The sequence below is a fragment of the Suricata suricatta genome, chromosome 4 (genome assembly GCF_006229205.1).
Source record: "Suricata suricatta isolate VVHF042 chromosome 4, meerkat_22Aug2017_6uvM2_HiC, whole genome shotgun sequence".
Taxonomy (NCBI): Eukaryota; Metazoa; Chordata; class Mammalia; order Carnivora; family Herpestidae; genus Suricata; species Suricata suricatta.
The window spans coordinates 54,016,912-54,040,800 of record NC_043703.1 but is presented as its reverse complement, the minus strand read 5'-3'; the positions used below and the strand labels follow the sequence as shown (position 1 = coordinate 54,040,800).

Sequence of the window (23,889 nt, the reverse complement as noted above, 5' to 3'; positions counted from 1 at the left end):
CATCTTTGCCAACCTCTCACCAAGTACAGATACCCTTTTCTGCTGTCATTTCCCCTAAACCAGATTTCTCCAGCCCAGATTACTGGTGACAGCAACTACCTAAAAAGACCCGGCAAAAGTATGCATCAGGTACGCCGGAGAATACCAAACCCAGTTCTAACACCTGCGATGCCCCTGCAGGATCGACATATTAAATTTTTTCATGAGGAAATCGACCAACTGGTCCCAAATGAAGGGTTTTTTCAAAAACTTATTTGAAATAATCCTGTTTTTCTCTTCTGCCCTTTCTCAGTTGAGCATACAACTGGAGACCTCATAGAGAGACGTTTTCATTTCAATGGACTAAGCTTGCAGGCTAAGGTCTGTGGGCTCACAGAGGAGTCTTTCTGTAGGTGGCTAACAGAACGTGATCGGAGATGACTGATGCCCTTAAGGTTTCACTTGACAATGCTGGCTGAAGGTGATTAAGAGTTTTATTTTCTAAGGTGATGTAAAGCTTGATGAGTCATAAGGACGCACTACCTCCAGGAGCTACAACTGAGAAGGTCCATTCGCCTGAGTTCAATGCGAGGCTGGCCCACGCCTGGCAGAGACACAGCCAAGGAAAGACACACGTGCCCTCTTCACTGATCCTTGGCTCCGTGAGGAAGAAGACTCCTCATCCAGGGGTGTCGTGCGGCTAGCAACATTAGCAGAAGCTTCAGCTCAAGCTGACTTGAGTTCTAGCCTCAGCTCTTCCACAGTTTGTGCTGTCACATGGTTACAAACTCACCTTGGTTTTCTCTGCTTCAAAAACAGATTTCTTACCTCCCTTACTACAGTCAGAAATCATCACTCAAACTTGTTTTCTCAAACATTCAGCAAATCAAAGAAGTGATGGCTTTCTCAGCCCCCAGGGACACTCATTTCCTGAATTTACTGTGGGTATATAAATGACTCAGTCCATTGTTGGCTTCTTGAGGACCCTCTCCCACTGGATTTAATTCAAGGCCTCCAGGACTGTACACCCAGACACTTTCTTCCCTTTTGGAGATGGAATCTACCTTTGTTAACTCCTGGAGAATGTCATGGTAACACAGCAGACCTCTAACACTGTCACCGGCCCGGCCAGCTTCCAATCTTTCCGGCCTGGAGCCATCTGCACGCTCCCGGGCTGCACGAGGCAGGAACACCAAGTCTCCTGGAGCAACCTGACCCCAGCACTAGACAGTGGCTTCGGATGCAGGAGTGAGATGCAGTAGGTCTGAGGAGGCGCAGCGGATCCTCTTCCACACCGAGGGCTCTGGGAGAGGCTCCTCCTTGATGGCAGGACTGAAGAAGGTATTTTCTTTTTACATTTTAATGTTCATTTATTTTTGAGAGACAGAGTGACACAGCGTGAGCAGGGGAGGGGCAGAAGGAGAGGGAGACACAGAATCGGAAGCAGGCTCCAGGCTCTGAGCTGTCAGCATAGAGCCCAATGTAGGGCTCGAACCCACGAACTGCGAGATCACAACCTGAGCTGAAGTTGGTCGCTTAACCGACTGAGCCACCCAGGCGCCCCTGAAGAAGGTATTTTCTAATCCTAATACTCAGGGGGTAGAAGTGGAGCATTATGTATCTTTGGAGTGGCCTTACATTTGTTTACTTAATAAAAGGCATGCTCTCCCTTTGGGCTTGATTATATATATATATATATGTGTATATATATATATATATATATATATATATACACATATATATATACACACACACACATATATAAATTATATTATGTATATATATATTATGTATTATATAAACATTCATCATGAACATACTGTCACTGTAAAATACACACATGAAGAGAAACCCCGCTTGCCTCATCTCCCTATCCTAGTCTCCCCCGAGGCAGCACTGGTAAGAAGAGTGTTTCCTGATGTTTTCCTGTGTTTATAGATGCATGTGCTCATGGAGAAATATGTACTTTGTTTTTATTAATATGAATAGGACCTTACTATTGTTTTGAAACTTGCTTTTTATACTTCATGAACACTTTCCAGTCAATATATTCATCTTTTTTTTAAACTGTTGCAAAAAAAAAATGCAAACATTCTGTAACACAGATGAGTCAGTTTATTCAACCTTCCCCTGTTGGACATTTGTTACCAGTGTTCATTCTGTTTAATTTTTTAAGCTAGATTTACTGATGTATACTTTATATGCAGAAGTCACCTTTTGAAATGTGTGGGTTGAGGTGCCTGGGTGGCTCAGTTGGTTGAGTGGTTTAGTTTTGGCTCACGATCTCCTGTTTTGTGGGCTTGAGCCCTGTGTGGGGTTCCAGGCTGACAGCACAGAGCCTGCTTGGGATTCTTTCTTCCTCTCTCTCTCAATAAACAAACAAAACTAAAAGTGCAGGTTGACTTTTAACACACACACAGTCCTGTAACCACCACCAGTTCAGGATGGCCATCACCCAAAATGTTCCGTGGTGTCAGTAGTCAGCCCCACTAGGCACCCTTAACTCCGGGCAAATAGTGACCTGTGTATTTACCCCTACAGTGTCGCCGTTCTGAAATGTCCTACAGATGGAAGCACACAGTACGCAGCTCTAGTAGTCTGGCTTCTTTCACCCAAATGGCTGTATCAGCAGGTCCTTTCATTTTCATTGCTGAGTAGTATTCTACGCGAGACCACACCATAGTTTTATGGGGTCGCAGCTGGTGGACACGTGGGTGGTTTCTAGTTTTCAGCAATTAGGATTAAAGCTGCTATAAATATTTGTGTGCAGGTTTTTGTGTGCACGTGTTATTTTTATTTCTCTTGGGTAAATACCTATGAGTGGGACTGCTATGTTGTACGGTGGCATATTCAGTTTACTAAATGCTGCCCAACTGTTCTCAACATTGCACTCTCATGAGCAATGTGAGAATTTAGGTTGTTCTGCATGCTCTCCAGCACTTGGAACCGTCAGCCTGCTAAATTTTAGCCACTCTAGTAGGCATATAACATTATCCTATTGTGGCTTTAATTTCACTTCCTTAACCAGTGATGTGGAGTAGCTCTCCATGTGCTTACCTGACCATCCGTATCTTCTTAGTGAGGTGTATGTGTACATTTGCTGCCCATTTTTACATTTTTAAATTGGCTTGTTGTGCTGTTACTTAAATTTGAGAGATCTTTTTACAGTCTAGATTCAAGTCCATAAAATGTGTTTAATAAAAAGTTTTTCTTTGGTAGGATGTTCAAAGGCTCCCTTTCAACATCACTGATGAGAAATCATTATTTCTGAAGTAGTTTCATGCTACACCAGTGTCTCTTTGGAGATCTACATTTGGTAAGTAATTTTATTATTCTTTTACTGGTAACATATTTGACATCTAAATATTAATTTAAGGCATTCGACATTGATCTGATAAGTTAATATATTGTGAGATGGCTGTCAATGTAGCATCACTTACCACCTCTACCGCATCATTTTCGTGGCTGGAATAATTAAGATTTAGTGTCTTAGCAAATTTGATGATTATTATACTATTGTTTATGTTCACTACACTATGCATTAAATCTCTAGGCCTTACTTACTACTATTTTTAAGTTTGTACCCTTAAACAACATCTCTTCTAGCCCTCACTTCCCCTAGCCTCTGGTGATCACTGTTTTGCTCTTTGCTTTTATGAATTTGACATTTTTGATTCCACATTAAAGTGAATTCCACATTTAAGACTATTTGTATTTTTCTCACTGACTTATCTCACTTAGCATAATGACTACAAGGTCCATATATGTTGTTGCAAGTGGCAGGATTCTTTGCTTTCTCATGGCTCAATAATATTCCTGAAAATATATTTCATATACAGATCACAGCTCTTTATCCATTCATCTGTTGATGGGTACTCAGGATGTTTTCATATCTTAGCTACTGTAAATAATATTGCAATAACATGAGCATGCATATACCTCTTTGAAATCCTGTCTTCAGGATATACTCCTTCGAGTATATACCCAAAAGGGGAATGGCTAGATCATACAGTAGATCTGTTTTTATATTTTTTGGTATGGTGTTTTTTAATTTATTTGTTAAAGTAGGCTCCATGCCCAACAGGAGCTTGAATTCATGACCCTGAGATCAAGTCACATGCTCCACTGAGTGAGCCAGCTGCCCCTATTTTCAATTCTTTGAGAAAACTCTATACTCTGTTTGCCATATTGACTGAAACAATTACATTTCCACAAATAGTGTACAAGGGTTCCCCTTTCTCCACATCCTTGCCTACACCTTTTATCTCTTATGTTCTTGAACTTAGCCATTCTAACAAGTGTGAGGTGGTATCTCATTGTGGTTTTGATTTGCATTTCCGTGACGATTAGTGATGTTTAGTATCTTTTTCCTGTACCTGCTGGCCATTTGGATGTCTTGTTCCAGTTGCTCCAGATTTTCCCCTGCAAATGCTAAGCCAGGCCAACTGCCCACCAGTGGCCATCCAGACATTGCCCACAGAGGAAAAGGTTAAGGGACTTTCTTTTTAACCTCAGCTCTTAGCTAGGTCCTCTAGTACAGCTGGGAGTTACCGGGCCTCCCTTACTAAAGTGAATCATTTGACCCCATTTAGCTCCTGCTGCCTATTTATCTTTATTGCAGTGGTGGAAAGATAAAGGATCGAGATCTCAAACCTCTAACATATACTTCATTAGGGCTGGTTTCAAATGCCACTTCAATAGGAATAAATTAAAGATATGTGTTCAGGGACGAGCCAAAGTGGAAAAGCATGCTGCAAATATGGAGGTAACCGGGTTGTGTGCACCATTTTGAACGTGTGTGTACAACTGAAGCAGGCTAGTCCTGCCGAGCTGCTCATCCATTACACCTGGTCCCGGGGAGACAACCTGACCCCCAGAGTCTCCTATCAGACCAAGACTGGACTCAGGGTGCTGAGCCCCACTCCATTACTACCAAGCTGTATCTGCTAGTACCCTGAGGGTGCGTGTAGGTGCTCACTCCCATCACCTTGTGAAGTCCGGCTGCGAGTCTCACTGAACTCCTAGACCCCTTCAAAACGCTCTAGGAAGGCTTTCCTGACTCCCCAAGGACATCATAAATCATTTCATTCTCTGTGCTACTTCTGTATTTTACATCTTTCATGTATGATCAAGTACTTTCTACATATCATGTAGTGTTTTAAGTGCTTTACACACATTGAGTTTTTTTTAATTTTTTTTTTTCACATTTATTTATTTTTGAGAGACAGAGAGAGACAGAGGGTGAATAGGGGAGGGGCAGAGAGAGAAAGAGACACGGAATCTGAAGCAAGCTCCAGGCTCTGAGCTAGCGGTCAGCACAGAGACTGACTTGGGACTAGAACCCATAAACTGTGAGATCATGACCTGAGTCGAAGTCAAACGCTCAACCGATTGAGCCATCCAGGCGCCTCTACACATAATGACTTTTAAAAAATATAGTTATGTTCCTTAACTTCATACCGCAAGAGCAGAAAGGCACAAACTCAGCTGTGCAATGGAAAGAACCAGCAATTCTTTTGCACTCTCCAGTGTAACCAAGACTGTGGGAAATAAAGTGTTGACATATTGACTCATGTAAGTTTCACCACAATTCTGAGGTAGAGATTCTTTTCATATCTCTTTCACAGACGAGAAAACAAAGGCACAAAAAGGAAACAACTTGCTCTCAGTGACCTGCTTTGGATCCACATAGCTCTGAAAACATTTGGCCATGTATTTCTACTGCTGCACTTAATGCACTATTTTGCCGTTTGTTTCCAAGTCCTCTTCAATACTGTGAGCTTCTGAAAGCAAGGACCTGTTCATATTTGTTCAGCTCTGCATCCCAGTTACTTGGCAATCCCAAGCTGATGGAACCTCTTTTGTGCTTACCAGGCCATGACAGAGACCCTCAACTGTGACCTGCCAAATCACCGACTTTCTCATGAGCCTGGAAGTGAACATTCACTGAGTAGTCTAGGATGTAAGTAAATGAAGTACACTGGCCATTTGCAGTCATTCCTGGGAAATCCCTCATCTGAATCTAGAGTCAAAAGAGGAACATCATTCCACAAGCACTCCAGAACCTCAACAAAAATAAAAAACTAAATCTCTAAAGGCAAAACAACTCAGAATTAACTCTTTTTGATTCAGGAAAGATAACTCTTGAGACTTTGCGACCCATTAGTGAGAAGTCAAACACCAAAGAGTAATACGTCAATTACATCTCAATAGTCTTAATAAATAACAGTAATACAAACAAAAAACCAAATGGGAGATTCTGGGCTGGCGAATTATAGCTGTGGGCAATCAAGAGCATAGCACCCATAAAAGCACATTTAATGTACATAATAGTAACTAAAAGCCAACCTGCCTAGTGCTCTTCTGGAATCTGAATCTGGCTCTGCTCTGTCTACTGTATGACCTTGGTTAGGTTCTTCAATCTCTCAGTGCCTGACATTCCACGTCTATAAAACAAAGGCAAAAAGAGAACCCATGTTTTAGGGTTGTTGTGAGGATTAAATGAGTGGTGAATCAAATGCTCAGCACAGTGCCTGGCACATAGGACGGGTGCAGTAAACAAAAGCTTTTACCCTTCCTGCTTCCTTAGTAACATAGGCAGAGAATGACTGGCATGTAAGGCACATTGTAACAGCTCCCAGCTTTGCTCCTGGCGTCTGGCATGTAGTCGACATTTAGTGGGTTTTCACTGAATGAAGGAATGAATGGCTCAAGTGCTTCCCAGGCTTTTGTTCAAGGAGAGAAACTAAAATCGCAATCAGAAATAAGGCTTAAATGTCATGAGGACTAGCCCAGCAAACCCTTCAATTTAACATTCTATTAACAAGATCGATGTGTTACAGACATCCGCCGTATGTGTTCATAATAATGATCCTTAGGCATTGTATAAATCCTCTGTGTTTTAGGAATTTTCAATGGTTAAATTACATTCAAAGAAGTTTTAAAATTAAGTATATATTACTGCGTTCAAACGCTTTAAAAATTGGAAATCCATGTAGCACATAAATGGCAACAATGAATTAACTGGAATATTCTGATCGATTGCAACACTTAGTTCACACTTCCCTACCGACACGCTGTTGCATCTGTCTACACCCTCTATCTCCCACTAGACTGTGAACGCCCCTTATGTCCAGCACTTTAGTATCCGCTGTGCCTGGGATATAATCATGGTCAGTGCATACTTGCCAATAAATAGCTGCTGTGCCCCATGACCACACCACAGTCAAGTGTTCAGCTCAGCAACATATTCATTTTGTGTACTTACATCTCCACAAAACATAAAAACCTTGAACTCTTAAGATTTTTAAATACAAATTTCAACACTGAAAAATAGAGTACACTCTAAATCATTTCTTTAAAACTCTAAAATTTAAGACTAAATGCTATGACAGAATCTATGTCCTTAATTTGGATTTCTAACAAAGTCCAATAAAAGCTGTTAATTTTCTTATAATAAACCTATTATACTTAGCTTATACTGCTGTCTGGTAGACTGACACCATCCTATTGTAATATGAGTGCCAGTACTTGCTCAAAGACAAGGAAGTTAGGAAGAAGAAACAATAGGACTATGTGAAGAAAAGTAAGAATAAAAAGCAATCTCTGATTCCTCCTCTTACACATTATGAAAATGTTAGGCTCAGGAACCTGCTCTGTACTCATGTCAGAAAGAAAACTAAGTCAAAAAGAAGACCAGCCTGTCATCTCCTGGACTCTTACACCAATGCCAGGGAAAACGGCCAGTGTGGTGGGGCGAAAGGTGGGTGCGCAGCAAGTGGGTTCGAACCTAAGGCAGTGCCCCGGCCTCCTGTCATACTTCACAGGGGCCCCTTAACTCCCACGGTCTAAGAGTCCACTCTAAAGCGGTACCCCTTACCTGGATACTGAAAGTGCAGCAGGGAATAAAATTTTAGCAAGACAATCTTGACTTCAAAGGAGGGATTTCAGGGGCGCCTGGATGGCTCAGTTGTTAAGCATCAAATTCTTGATCTCAGCTCAGGTCATGATCTCATGGTTTGTGAGTTCGAGCCCCACATGGGCTTTGTGCTAATGGCATAGAGCCTGCTTGGTATTGTCTCTCCTCTCTGCATTCTCTCAAAATAAGTAAATTACAAAATATTTAAAGGAGGGAGTTCAGTTTTGATCTTGTCAGTAGGGAAGTTCGGGTGTTTGTATTATAGCAGGGATGCCAAAGGCAAACACCCTCTCATGGCTTTTTTCTGGAATCTGTACCAATTTCTGGGGAGATTGTATGTGTGGGGAAGGTTTATGGAAAAGTACACTCTGCTATCACTTTGCCCCAAGGGCAGAATTCCCCCAAAAGAGGGATCAGGACTCCTCACAGGAAATGGGCAGGAAATGGTTCTATAAACTGGACATTATCTACATCTCAGAACTATTTCTGAGGATTAAATGAGGTACTTCAGGTACTTAACACACTGCCAGGCACACAAGGGCATGATGTTTCATGATAAGTTCCAATGATGGTGAAAATAAGCGTCAAGGAAAATTTGCTCACAGACCATTAAGAACAACTCCAACTCTGCTAAGCTCTTTTAGGGGGTGCTTATGATACAACAGAGCAAAAAAGGTTTTCTTTTTTAAGATCTATTCCTTCGAAGTTACTGTGGCAACATGTAATTTCAAATCTTTCCAATGCCCAGCAACCAAAATATAATTACATTTTGTCAGTTAAAACATCCCTTAAGTGTATGTACTAGCTGAATTTAACTAAGTCATCTATTAAACACAGCCTTCCTGTGTTTGTTTGTTTCTTTATTTTTGAGAGAGAGAGAGACAGAGTGCGGGGAGGGGAGGGGCAGAGAGAGAGGGAGACGCAGAATCCAAAACAGGCTTCAGACTGTCAGCACAGAGCCTGATAAGGGGCCTGAACCCTCGAACCGTGAGATCATGACCTGAGTCAAAGTCAGATGCTTAACCGACTGAGCTATCCAGGCGTCCCTTGTGGTCTTATGATGTGGTGTCTTATCAGATGTATATACATCTTTTATTAGCCTTCCTCTCTCTCAATGTCACACTGGTTATAAGTGCTTAGGATTCCTACTTCCTGATTTCTGGCTCTCAAAAGCATGTTTATAGAGCAAGAGATTCCTGAAATAAAAAAATAAAGGAACCCAGGGAGAGTGTCCTCCATTTTCAGTAGCCATATTTTAGTATTACAGCAATTTCAAGAAACTAATCATGGATGGTACCAGCCTGCTGACTAGATTAGCTATGCCACTGAACAGATGACAAGTGTTTAGGAGACTCAAGCAGATACAGACAGGTGTGATGAGGTAAAAGGTAACTAAAATAAGCTGAGGAAACCAGGTTTGCAGAAATACCAGAGCACAGCTTCAGATGAGACACAACTCTGCCCTGGAAGCTCTACTGGCAGCTACAAGTTCATTGTGGCAGACACTGCCACCTTTAAAACAAAAGACAAAAGACAGGTGGAGGTGGAGGAAACACAGGTCTGCCTCAGGGCAGACCAAACGTGAAATAAAGACAAGGTTTGGGGGAAGACAGATGCTGTGAACCAAGCACATGACCAGTATCCAGAATTTGCAGCGCTATACAGATCTGCACACCATCATCCATCTGCTTGCTGACGCTGGGTCTCAAGCAACCAGAAACGGGAAGGTAACGGGGACCTACTTGGTTCCCGCACCACAAGAGTAGGATCGGACAACTGGAGGTGGGGTATGGAGCAGGACCACCCTCTCGTCAGAATTCTGACAGTGGGAATGCAAAGATAAACATTTTCTCAGGGCGGCAGTACTCAATACTCAGCATGCTGGAGCTCTCCTGCTAAAAATCAAATAATACAGAAAAATATTCATCTCCATGGACAGGTTTTTTTCCTTGATTTGCTTTAAGTATGTAACATTTTCTTAAGTTGTTGGCATTTGCTACTTCTTGGTTGCGAACATACAGATGCAGCTGACAAAATGAACAAAAGCAATTTTTCTTGTGTTTAATTTGTTAAAGGTTCTTTTGTTTTGGTGGTCGTGTGTGTGGGCACGCTTGTTTCTGTGAGTGCCAAACACACACCAGCCTCACCCCTACACCCTTTGTTGCAGGACCAGTCAATACCTGCCTGCTGGGTGTGAGGCCAAATTTTAGGGCAAAGTCGGTTTCTGAGAAGCCTGTAATCTGGATGGGGGAGACATATCTTGAATTGTTGGAAAAATGTTTCATTTCCAATTCTTTTAAAAGCAAATAAAAGAAATAATACCCATTGGTCATTTTTTTTTTTTTTTTGCATTTCTTACGTCACTAACATTAGGGTAAAATAAGCAAGCTGGTGGTGCAAACTGCTAACTTAGGTACAAACAGAAATGCTCTTCTCTTATTAATGGGTGTAAATATGAAACATGATCATCTGTCAAAAATAAAATAAATAAAGACACCTGTGTTTTTTGACAATTTCAAACAAAAAGGAACTTTGGTTTTTTATTCCTTTTAAGACTTTTCTGTAGTTGACTTTTTTCTCGCTTTGCCATTCACTTTGGATTTGCATTACCTCAGCTCAGAGATAAGACAGGGACAGAGTCCTCATTTAGAACTCATTTCCTAATTTTACATTTTAAAAGTCAATATTTAAAAAGAAAAACCTTCTTAACCTCCCCAACCCCATACCCGCTCCTGAAGAGTCTAGTTTAATACAAGCCCATAAATAATTCTTTTCATCAAAAAACACCTAAGTAACTTTACAAGAATGGTTTAAAAAATTTATGTAGGGAAATTAAAGTTCCAGTCATTTCACCCCTCTAGCAGATGGAACTCAACTGTCTGAGTCTCAGCAGTGTTTGCTCAGTGCATCACCCTTCAGCTGTTCCGCCAGCATGTTGGCTCAGTCTTCTTAATCACTCTTTTCTTCTCCTTGATAATGTCTATATTCTGGCTTCAGCTCCCATGTGTTTTTGTGGGTTCCTTTTACATTCTGAACACCAATTTCTTTCAAGATTTCCTTTAGGTATCCCTAAAAACAAAAATCCCCAAGATGAGATTATCAAGGCAAGAAACAAAATTTAAAACAAAACCGTACATCAAACTACATTCACAAGTAATAAAAATTATGATCTTGAAAGCTCAACAGAAATTTCTCTATATAGCGGTTCAACAAGCTACCTTCTGGTTCTATTCATGCAATGCATGACAACTGTGTTACATATATATGATCACTTGCGTTAGAGGGACTGGAAGTCCAGAATGCCAACAACCTGAGAGCTTAAAAAAAAGCGAGAGAGAGGTCTGGATGAAGATACACTAGAACGTTACTGGCCTCAGTGTTAACTAAGATGATGCAGGTATACCTAGTGTAATCCTCCCTCGAGTTCAGTGGTCTCACTCAGTTCACAGCTGAATAGGGTTATTCTTGGATTGCAATCAGTGTTTCAGAAGCAGTAGCATATATTAAAAAATAAGAAATATTCAGGTATCCAGAATTCTCAGTTCTAGGGTGACTTTTCAAATGTGCTATTAGGCCATTTATTTTTCCTCCTCTGCAATAAGGAAAGTTATTATTTGTGATTAGTATTGTTTTTATATTGGCCAAGCTTGCCAAGACAAGGTAAGGCCTAAGAAGCGATGATAAGACCTGCTAAAAGCCCGGGCCTGTAGCTTTCTTGTGCTTGGCCCCTCGGAGGTGAGCAATGATGGAGGGCAGAACTGTCTTATGTTATTTTAGGTCCCTGAAAATTAAATGCACATTAACCAAATGATTACTATATTCAGGGAATTCATGGCTGTGATAACTGTAATACCAAATGCTACCTTTACATGCCAATGCCCAAGGCCAAAAAACACTCCATTATAAAAGGACCGACATAAATTATAGTACTTCCCTCTTGGAGATAGAGAGGACAGTTAATTATTTAAAAGTGTTTCTTTTCCCCCTGCAGAACCAATCCAATAATATTTTGTGTATATGCTTCAAAGAACCTGTTACAGTATTAGTGATTCACCCCGTTGATAGAAGATGTAATTTTTTAAAAACAGAAATGAGGCACTGATTAAAAAAATGGTTGAGAAGCTTCTACATAGATCCTGTTTAAGGCAGTCCCTTTCCTGGGCCACCTGCATCAGAACTTCATGGGAAACCTGTTAAATAAGCCTCGTCTTAGGCCTAGTGAACTGTAATCTCTGGGGCCAGGCCTGGGAATCTGCATTTCCACAGGCCTCTAGGAGACTGGCGTAAGTAAGTACACTGCAGCTCCGCACTAGCTGCGGTAAGGAGATAGCGCAGCTCTAACACTAGGGTCTGAGTCCTCCAGTGCTGCTCAGTTCTCTGAGCCTCACAACTGCTGGAGACTGTGTGTTAACCAACATAATCGAACACCACCTTACACTGACTGGTATAATGTTCTACTGTTTATAAGAACCTTTCATTCAGGGGTAGGTTGTCAGCACTGAACTACATACATGACTCCTTATATGGCCCTGGATGACTTAGCTCTCGTACCAGTGAAGCCTTCCCGTTCCAGCAGCCAGGCCCCAGCAGGTGGCAGCAATGAATCAGATAAGGCCTGGGTTTCCCCAGGCAGCCGCCTGCTTGCCTCCCACACTTTCTGCAGCTGCCTCCACTGAAGGGTCTGTGTGAGTGAGTAAGCATAAAGGCTTGAGACAGCCAGGTAACACGCCCATCTGCTATCTGCTACTGCAAATTACATTTTAAAAATGAGACACTGTTCCTAAACTATTTTCTAATTAAACAGTATTCATAAAGGGAACTGATGTGCGGGGCACAAATGATTTTCAGCTTAGGTGCCAAGAATGACATCTTTGTAAAATTCCAAAGAATGATTTACTGTGAGACTGGCTGCGAACCTGCGCACACAAACAATCAAGTGACTGTGGACGCACTGCAATGGGTCCAAAATGGAGAGCGATCGCCAGGAGCGCCATGGCTGGGAGACAGAAGCTCTCCTGATTTCAAGTGTCCTGCCCACTCATATTCCACATACACAACAAGAAAAGCCTCAAAGAAGTTAAACACAAAATAGTAAGAGTCTCAAGTGTACAAACTCAGCTGCTTTCATGGGTAGTCCACCCTCGTTTTCTTACATTAGTGTAAGGTTATGCAGCATTTTGGTTTTTTAATGACGAGTCATTCTTTTTTCTCTCTTTAAACCACAAGAACAGGATGAGATCTTCAGTCTTCATTTGTCAGGTAACAAGATGGGATTAGGGTCACAATATCTAGCCATGATACAAATTCTGTTTTGGTGGAAGGTGGGAAAGAGCCTATTTCTGGAGTTTTAGAATGTTCCAAACTGCAACATGAAGCTATTTTAGTCTAACCAAATGAATTAACTTGGCGGCAACCTATTAGTAAAAGCAACAGTAATGACAGGGAAACAAAGGTCACAAGAGTCACTGAAGGAAAGACATAGGTAGGGAACAGAGAGATCATGGCATTCCTCTGTTGAAAAATTGTCAGTGACTTCCCTTTTGGTCTACAGGTTAAATTCTAAACTCCTTCAAAGGCCTCCATTCAGGCCTGCCTTTCCCCTTTGGCCCCATCTTCTAAGAATTCCCTGAACACCTACTTACCATTTGTATGTCTACATGCTTCTAGTTTTTCTCCATAAGCTGTTTCCTCTTCCCTTCTCTCAAATCTGAACCCTCACCCTTGAAGACTCAGCACCCACCTCTGAGATTTGCATTTCACACTGTATGTGCCTCAGTGATAGCCCTCCTACCGCGTCACAACCCTTCATAACCCTTCACGTGTATGTTTCTCTCCCATCAAACCGTGTGCTATTACAGTGGCTGCCGGGACATCAGAGAGTCTCAGTATATTTAATGCTTAATGAACAGGAAATCCTTAAGAGTAAAGAAGGAACTATTTGGGTGCCTCAGTTGGTTAAGCCTCCTACTCTTGATTTGGGCTCAGGTCGTGATCTCATTGTTCGAGAAATCTAGGGATTCTCCTCTCTCAGCGCCTCCCTTACACTCTCACTCTCTCCCCAGGGCGGGGGGCGGGGGGAGGAGAGGAAACAAGGGAACTAAGGATTTGGGCAGGAGTTGGGGGTAGTGTTTGAGGTAAGATCATTTAGAAGGTCCTATGGACTAAAACTATGTTAACTTTAGTTCTTTTCATTTTTAGAACTCAGGCTCTAATTAACTTATAGGGCAATGACCAAGTTTGAGAAATATAAGTTGACTGATTAAATTGTATTACCTGAATTTAATTACATTTATTACTAATAATAATGGTATTATATTGTATATAATAGTGGTATTATAATGGTAAAATACTGTTGGGGACAAAGCCATCTGAGGGGGAAATTTTAAAAATTCTAATAGGACTAAAGATCAAATGGTAATCTAACTCCCCTTTTATAAAAATTCATATATTCACACAAATATTTATTCTGGACATACTATGTGCTGGGTAGAATGGCAACAGAGTCAGTCTTCATACCCAAGAGTTCACAGTTTAAGATTAGGATGTTTGAATGGGGACACAAAGGCACAGAAGCAGGCAATGAAACTAAAGCACAGTAATAAGGACATATATAGAGGCTATTATGGGAGCACTGAGAAGGGGCACTCAGTCCAGCCTGAGTCATGTTCTTGCATTTTGAGGATGTGTATTTGATCCTTTGAATTGAACAGCAATCCTGTGCAGAGATCAAAAGATACTAATTCTTCTCCGCTTATACTAAACATTGACTTTCCAATCTAATCTTTTGCCTGATCCCTTGCATTTAAACAAAGGATTCTAGAACTCAGTAGATCACCTTTATGTCACACAGGATTGGAGAGATTTCTCATTACTGCTATGTGCAGAGCTACAGAACAAGATTTGAAATAAACTGGCTTAGATCTAGAAACTCTTCCATCAAAGGGATGTGTGGGAGGGTATTTACAGCAAGTCTCAACTGCAGAGAAAAAAAGGGATAGAATATCAGCTTCCTTGGAAGGAAAAGGCAAAGCAAATACTGGACCAAACAGGTGAAGTGATGGGGTGCCTGGGTAACTCAGTCGGTTAAGTGTCCGACTTCAGCTCAAGTCATGATCTTGAGGCTCCTGAGTTCTAGCCCCGTCCGACTCTGTGCTGACAGCTGAGAGTCTGGAGCCTGCTTCAGATTCTGTGTCTCCTCTTCTCTCTGCTCCTCCCCTGTTCAAGCTCTGTCTCTCTCAAAAATAAAGAAACATTAAAAAAATTTAAAATAAAGGGGGGGTTGACAAGTCTTTAGGATATGGTTTGCATATCTGTGGGTCAAGATAACATTGTGGTAGGCCAAAAGCCAGAAATCCACACACCAAATTCCATTTCCCCCCCAAATCAACACAAACCTATGTGGAGTTGCAAGGAACAGGACCCTACTATCGCAGCCTTTTTCTCCTTCTGTCCCTCCTCCACCCCACCCCCACCCCATTTCTTATACCATCTTTCCCTCTACTGCTCTGGCAACCAATCCCAAACCAGGAATTTCAGTTAAACATTACATATATAATAATAAATTAAATCCTAGAAACTGGTCAGGAACACGTATCTTTGACAAAGAGCTGATCACCAAATATTAATGCTTTAGGTAAGCAATGACCCTATTCGATCACAAAATCTTCCCAGAAAGGTTGGACTGAATATACAACATGCAGTCTATACCAAAGATGGCACGGGTTAATGCAGTCACTCATGGGAAATCATCATATGCTTTTTACAAATTGGTCCAAGGCATTATCCGTTCTATGATCATTCCAAAGTATCATTTCAAATGATTTGTGTGATTAAATCAGAGGCCTTACTGATGACGATGTTAGTGGTTCCAAGGCACAAAATTATTTAATTAAAAAAACAAACTACACATTAGGCATAAGCTGTGAATGAAGGCAACATATGTTTTCACTCCTTTACACAGACAGAACTGCACACAGGACTGGGAAGGTGACGCTGCGAGTTCTTGGGACACGGAGCATGTCAGTCTTTTTATCTGCTTTTCCTTCTGGTTTCACCCCCACTTTCCTACTAGACACCCCCCTCCGGCATCTTCCTCAGGCCACACAGGCTGCATCCCTCCCTTTGGAGATGATGCATAACGAAGTGGCCAAGGCACAAGCCCTACCCCACCTCAGCACTACCTTATGGATTAATCCAAATTCTGGAAAAGCAATTTTATTATTACATGAATATTTGTGTGCTGGTAAATCAACTGACCCTTAGTAACACTTCATTTGCTGGGCGCTGGCAATATTTCCAATAAACAAAGTTTACCTCTTTTGAGGTAAACTTAAAATTAACTATGTGTTGCAAGATGTGTTTTTTGGACTGTGTTTGTTTATTTGTATGCTAAACATACCTTAACCTTGAATACTGATGCAAGATATTCCAAGGCTGAAAAATGATAGCTTCCAACTGGGAAAAAAATGTATACACATATATTTAAGGTTAGGTTAACTATTGTTACAGTTAATTAGGAAAATACAATCAGAAATATCCAGATGCACTTGGCTGGCTCGGTTGGAGGAGTGTGCAACTCTAGATCTTAGGATTGTTGAGTTTGAGCCCCATGTTGGGTGCAGAGATTATGTAAATAAATAAAGTGCGAAGAGAGGAGAGAGGAGGAGAGAGGAGGAGAGAGGAGAGGAGAGGAGAGGAGAGGAGAGGAGAAGAGAGGAAAAAATAAAAGAAAAATATCCCAAACTTAAAGTAGCAAAAGCTAAAATTCCTTTTGAAATTTAAATATTAATTTTTGCACTTTAGAACCATGGCAGCTATCTATTAGTGCATTTAGTGTGAAGTGCAGTTTCAAATGTACAAAATATAAGAAGGTATCAACTGGCATAGTTATTTTTAGATTATTTGAAAATAGTTAGAAATTAAATGGCAAGCAAATAAACTATAGGTATATATTTTACCAAGAGAGTTTTCAGTACATTAGCTAGCACTCGCAACAATGAAGTGTTATTCACCCTGAGGATATCTGTAATAGAGAGTAAAGTTTTACTTTAGGACAATAGTGGATAGAAGTTTTTGCTGACTAAGGATTAAAAAAGGATTGATGCTAATCTGGCAGTTCCTTCCTCAGGTTAGCAAAGTTATGAAGTGACTCAACAATTCCACTCCCAAGAGAAATAAAAACATATGCTCATGCAAAAACCTGTGCATAAATGTTTACAGCAGTTGTATTCATAAAGCCAAAAGCAGAAACAAGTCAAATGTCCACCCATGAGTGGATGGAAAAACAAAATGTTGGAGGTCTATATAATGGTATACTAGTTGGCAATAAAACAAGGAAATACTGATACATGCCACAACATGGATGAAACCTGAAACTTATGCCTAAATGAAAGAAACCAGTCATAAGAGATCACATATTATATGATTCCATGTGTATGAAATGTCCAGAGTAGACAAATCTATACAGATAGAAAATAGATTAGTGCTTCCTAGGGTGTGGGTGGGGGGAAAGGGAAGTGACTGCTAAATAGGTATGGGATTTCCCTTTGGGATGAAGAAAATGTTCTAAAATTGATTGTAGTGATGGTCACACAACCCTGTGAATACATTAAAATCTACTTAACTGTAATTTAAAAAATACATATATAATTTGTACTGAAAATAAAGGTTTTAAATTGGGAGTTTGGGGGAGGGAGGTGCTCTGTCTAGCTAATAACAACAAATTAAGAGAACACCATTTTTATTACCAAATTATGATGAGTAAAGTAACATTGCCAATCAACAGTGGCTTGCTCTGTGCATCAGTCCATATGTACTGGAAAATATGAGGCATCAGAATATCGGTCTTGGACATTCTAGAAGGAATGGCTCTATAAAGCTGCAATACAGAACTAACACTACAAGGTCTGCCAACCAGCTTATCCTCTGGAATCTCAATTCTCCTGTGAGATAGAGAAACTGGAAGGCTGTGAACACTTATCTAAATCCACAGAGTCATGCTTTCTCTAATGCTGAGACCAATCTAAAGACCAATGCAATTCCTTTCCTGAGACAATTTCCATAAGGACTGTAAGCCTAAAAGCAAATCCTTCTAGCTTGTTCAGGGACTAAATACAGAAATCAGGAGAAGGCAGTTAATAAGCTTAAAAATTTGCTTGAACTTCCCTTTAAATTAAATGGTGCTGAAGAGTGGGGAAGGAGATTTTATAAGTAATGATATTCTTCAGATTAAATATAAATGTTATGATCTACTGCTTAGTTAAAAATTCTATGTAAATTCTGTATATTAAAAAATGCCTAATTCTCTTTACTGGGTGCTTCTGTTAAGCCCTGCTTTTATCGAAATAAAATTTCATGTAAAATCTTGACTCAGTTGGTTATGTTAGTATATTAACCCCAAATTTTACCTCATTCAGAAGTCTGGTAAAGAAAAAGGGCCAAGGGAGGGGAAGTGAAATAAAACATATAAATTGAAGGAGAAAATGTTATCACCTGTAATAAACTTGCTGGTAAATCTATTAGTTATTAAAATCTTCCATAAATATTAAAATTTCATAAATGTGTTTAAATTTCATCCATTTATATTCAATACAATTCAAATAGCTGATTTACTTTAGTAAATCATATTCATATTCAAATCATTTTCATATTCTAAAGCTTAAAATATATTAGATTCTACATCATTAATTAGCAAATAATTATTTTTTAAAACAGAAGTCTCACAAAAGGCTGTTATTAATATGCTATTGAGAAACTAGCAGTCTTTATTTTTAGTTTTTTTTAATGTTTAATTATTTTTGAGAGAAAGAGACAGAATGTGAGCAGGGGAGGAGCAGAGAGAGAGGGAGACACAGAATCTTAAACAGGCTCCAAGCTGTCAGCACAGAGACCAACATGGGGCTCGAACCCACGAACCACAAGATCATGACCTGAGCTGAAGTTGGACACTTTACCAACTGAGTCACCCAGGTGCCCCAGTGGCCTTTTTTTCAGTAGTATCATTCAATAATAAAAACTTCCATTTATAGGTAAAATGAACTAAAAGGGAATATGTGGACAGAAAGGAAATGATAAAGATTTCAGAGAAAAAAAAGAGTAAAAAAAGGAAAGCATATTCAGAACAAAACAATGTAATAAAACCACTAATTAAGTAGTAAATTTGGGAATAAGCTTCAGACATTAAAAATACCCTGTTTTTATTTTGGATTAGGAACTGAATGAACTAAGATAAAGCTTAGATCCCATTCTTTATGTACCTGGCTAAGATCAATGATGATGATCCTTAATAATGTAGAAATGACAAAGTCTGCCTGAGAGAGACATTAGTTTTTCTCCCCATTAAAAAAAAGGGGTTACTATTGTCAGAAAAATATTTTCCTTACTTATTTACATATACAACCACATGTCTGAATACAGAATAGGCAACATGGCAAGAGATATACCTAGACTGAATTTAGGACAATTAGGTTTAAGCCACTAGGCAACTCCTTCTCTGGATCTACAAGGGAGAGAGACTAGATCATCTTTAAGATCCCGAGTCAGATACACACACACACACACACACACACACTGAGATATTGGTATTTTATATGATGATATATATATATATATATATATATGTATGTGTGTATATATATATATATATATATATACACACACACAGATACTGGTGTGTATGTACATACATATCATAATTTATATGGTATATATGTATAATTCATAAGATCTATAGGTCATGAAGAGGAAATAGGAATACGGTTTTCTGGCTTGAACAATTTAGGGAATAGTGGTGTCAATTACTGAAATGGGGAAGACTGTCAGAAGAGAAAAGAAATCAAGAGTTATGTTTTGGACATACCAAATGTGAGGTAACAGTGAAATGATGAACACTGATTAGGTGTGTAATACCCAAGATTTCTTTATCGTCCCCAAAAACCAGAAACCGCCAGGGAGACGGAGTCACGCATGCAAAAGCAAAGGGCTTTATTACGGGTTTAGGCTCCCCGGGGCCTAAACTTGGGCTCACAGACTTTACCGGTGTGGTGGATCCATGCTGAGAGCCCCGAACAAAGGCAGGGCAGGGCTTTTATGAGTTTGGGAAGGGGGAGTTACAGGAAATTGTGACATAGGTACAGTGACCCAATTATTATTACACAATATTATTGACAGGTTTATTCAATTACAACATTTAGAGTGTTAACCAATCAGAGCAGACCCAGGACCCAGGACCCTCACATAGGGTGTAACTAGCCTTAGGCCTGCCTTTAGGAATGTTAAGGGTATTACAAGGGTGGTAATACCCTCTTGCTTTGGGCAATGTGTGCCCTTCTATTGTCTCAAACCTGCGTCCTTACAGGTGCTGACTTCATACCAGGTTATGTGGGACAAAGGCGGGAAAGGTAGTGGGTCCTGGCTGGCAGAGTAACCTAACTCTAGCCTCTAGGTTTGGAAATGGTCACACAACCCCCACCCAGCCCTGGGGCTCTGATTAAAATAATTAGAGCAAGTACTCTCTTTTTGCTTAGAGGTTGCTAGCTGCCAGGTGTTCTGAGGAGGCCATTTTGGCTATCATATGGCAAGATCCTGCCTAAGAGTAAAGATAACACACAAGAAAGAATAATGAAGGCACAAATGTGGAAAGATGGGAACGGACAGTTCTAAAGTTCTAACTAAATAATGCTAGTAGCTCGATCAAGTAATGTCTAAAGCTAGATGCATTTCTGAACCTCCCAGCTACATGAGCCAATAAATTCTATTTTTGTTTGAGTTTGTTTTTTTTTTAAAGTTTATTTATTTTTGAAAGAGAGAGAGAGAGAGAGAGAGAGAGAGAAAGAAGAGGAGAGAGGAGAGGATAGAGGAGAGGAGAGAGAATCCCAAGCAGGCTCTGCACTATCAGTGCAGAGTCCAATGCGGGGCTCAAACCCATGAACTGTGAGATCATGGCCTGAGACGAAGTCAGACGCTTAACTGAGACACTCAGGCACCCCCTGAGCTGAGTTTCTATTCTCTGCAACTGGAAGTCTCAACTAATTCACATATCTACAATAGCATGTGCATCTTTTTTTTTTTTTTAAGTGAGCTCTACACCCAACACGGGACTTGAATTCATGGTCTCAAGATCAAAAGTCACATACTTCACTGAATGAGCCAGCTATGTGCTCCTATAACAGCATCTACTTAAAACATTTTTTTGGGGGACAGGAGATATACTCAGTAGGTCATATATTCTAGACATTTTGTCCTTAAAAAAAGCCTATCTTCTTGTATCTTACTGAAGCCAAATTTTGCTTCAATTACTTCTGTTCACACCTTTACTTTAAGTCTATCTGGAAATGAATTCTGAGGATTAAGTTAACATTGCCTTATTGCTGCAACAGCTTTGTTTATTGAAAGCCCACTTTATGCAAATAAGCAACTGCCTCTTGAGCATTATTTATTGCAGGGGACCCTCAAATATGGGCACCAAATTCCTTTTAAGTCAAAGCCACACAAATGTTTGCCTAGTTTTTCCTGTTAATTTGAACTCACTTTAAGAAAAAGCATGCAAATTTTATAATTAAACAATGGTCTACAGGACTGATATGACTGGGGAGTGTTGATTTAGAAGGAATTATCAATAATTAAAGATAAACTTCCCTAGATCACGCCTGGAAATTGGATGGATACAGAACAAGAAAATTAAGGAGGTTTGGTTATAACCAAAGCTGATTTTTAATGGTACTTTTGGCAGAAAGGTACGGTTCAAGGAACACTGGTAAATGACTGCTGTGCCAGAGAACAGGGTGTCAGGGCTCAAAATGGTCTTGGCAGTTTGGTGTTTCAAAGGGAGCAATTAGGTAAAGTTTGGAATGATTTAAATTTTGAAGGAAATGCCGTGTATGCTTCTATTTTACATATATAATAAGATATAAAGAAAGGCTAGACATAACAAATTCAAGGTGAAAGATCAAATACTGCAGGGGAGAAATAACAGGTTTCCTCTGGTGTTTCACATTAATGGGGTGGCAGTAGGGTTAAAAGCCCAAATTCAAACCATATAAAAACATCCCTTTAAATAGATATCCTGTTTCTGACTTTACATCAGTTACCAGAGCTCGGTCTTTTAAATTGGCTTCTTTACCCTTGATGAGTAACTTTAACTCCTTGAATGTTCATGCAAATCACATACTAACCAATGAGAGAACAGGTCTGGCCATAAGGACAGTTTCTCTGGTCAATAATTTTGCTCACAGCAGTGAAGGTTTTTAGGAAGAAGAATATAGAGAGGAAAGAATGCAAAAACAAGAACAATACCTCAAGTTCACTCAGAATGTGCCAAAAATTACACTCTGAAGGCAGATGGTAACTTAAGAATATGGTAAAAGTGTTAATGAAAAAGAGGCTGTGTTAAAGTGATAGAGTTCATGGTTAGAAATCTGTTATCAAAGAGGGCACTGGGGACCATGAGAAAATGAAAGAAAGTCATTAAATGCATATACCAAAGAAGTGATGAACACAAACAAGATCTCTTTTTGCTTCTTTTACATGGGAACTCAAAAATAGGTTTGTGTTAAACATTAAATGTATTTAAGTTCCTTGTCCAGGCTAACTCACAGAGCTGGGACTTGAACTGAGATCCCATTACTCCAAATCCACCACTATGTCCATCATACCAGCAAGCCCCATTCCTGGATCACTGATCTTCATGCTATACTGGGTTCTTTCATTCTCCTGGTTTTGCGCAGATTAAAATCAAATTGGTAAGGGTACAATGATGACCATGAGTACAGACTCACTTATGTCCAGTGAACCTTTTAAAGGGGATAGTTATCTACACAGAGGAAAGCTGAACTTGGGCCACTTTCCAGGTAAATGGGATTTGCTAATTCAATTCAAATATGAGAAGAAGGTGGATAGGAGTTAAAATAGGAAAGAGGGAGGGAGAGAGGAGAGAGAGGAAGAGAGAGGGAGAAAGAGGGAGGGGGGAGAGAGAGAGAGAGACAGTGAGTGAGTCACATATATCAGGTTGGAAGGGAGCACAGTGATTATCCAGTGTTCCTCAATTTTATGAAACAAAGTAATTTTCCCAGATCCCAATGGGATAGGTAAATGGCAGAACTTGACCCATGCTGACTTCTTTCTGTCCCCTTTTCTAAGTGGAGATAACTATAACCCTGGCATTCCACACTTAACTGGAGACTGGCTCTTTGTCTCCTTTCTCTTGCCAAAAATGACATGAGGCCTGTCGAATCCGCCTGAAGAAAATAAGGTGTTCACTGATATTGATGATGGGACCATTATTTTTCCAAATCAATTCATCTAATACTTACTTAATTTCTACTATGTTTACATTGTAGAGCATATGAATGTCTAGAGATATGACTAAAACATAACCCTCCTTCAAGAGCCTTATGCTTGCTGAGGCAATTTAGCCTCTAAATAATAAGATTATTATTTTTCTTCTTCCTCCCTCCCTTCCTTCCTTCCTCCCTCCCTTCCTCTCTCCCGCTTTCTTTCTTTTAATGTTTATTTTTGAGAGAGTGAGAGGAGGAGGGGCAGGGAGAGAAAGAGAATCTCAAGCAGGCTCAATGTTGTCAGCACAAAGCCCAATGTGGGGCTCAAACCCATGAACCATGAATGAGATCATGACCTGAGCCAAAGTTGGATGGTCAACCAACTGAGCCACCCAGGTGCCCCCAGCTCTAATTTTTTTTTAAAGTTTATTTATTTTTGAGAGAGAAACAGAGGGACAGTGTGGAGGGTGGGAACAGGGGGGTAGGGGAGAGACAGAGAATCCCAAGCAGGCTCCACAGCTGTCAGTGCAGAGCCCGAAATGGGGCTTGAACTCACAAATCATGAGATCATGACCTGAGCCAAAGCAGAGTCAGACACTTAGCTGACTGAGCCACCCAGGTGCCCCTAAGCAGCTCTATTTTAAGAGATTCACTGAGTACTTCTACATAAAAATTATCTGAAACATCACCAAAACTGAGAGAAATACTAGTTACCCCTTT

The 23,889-nt window shown here is 40.2% G+C and overlaps 1 protein-coding gene and 2 long non-coding RNA genes across 3 annotated transcripts in view; 1 reads left to right on the top strand and 2 right to left on the bottom strand.

Annotated features, from left to right (window-relative positions):
- The first annotated feature begins 308 nt into the window (after positions 1-308).
- Positions 309-6,085, top strand: LOC115289476. The gene is made up of 3 exons (XR_003907648.1): positions 309-1,320; positions 3,199-3,295; positions 5,607-6,085. It is a non-coding gene; the product is annotated as an uncharacterized LOC115289476 (long non-coding RNA).
- Position 6,086: 1 nt separating this feature from the next.
- LOC115289478 lies at positions 6,087-7,985 on the bottom strand. The gene is made up of 2 exons (XR_003907650.1): positions 6,552-7,985; positions 6,087-6,425 (listed from the first exon to the last, which is right to left on the bottom strand). It is a non-coding gene; the product is annotated as an uncharacterized LOC115289478 (long non-coding RNA).
- A 2,414-nt stretch (positions 7,986-10,399) lies between these two features.
- Positions 10,400-23,889, bottom strand: part of GTF2F2 (general transcription factor IIF subunit 2) — a 156,549-nt gene continuing 143,059 nt past the window's right edge. Inside the window, exon 8 of the mRNA XM_029936711.1 lies at positions 10,400-10,966. Coding sequence (XP_029792571.1) covers positions 10,847-10,966 — 120 coding nt within the window. The 3' untranslated portion in view covers positions 10,400-10,846. The remainder of the gene's footprint in view (positions 10,967-23,889) is intronic.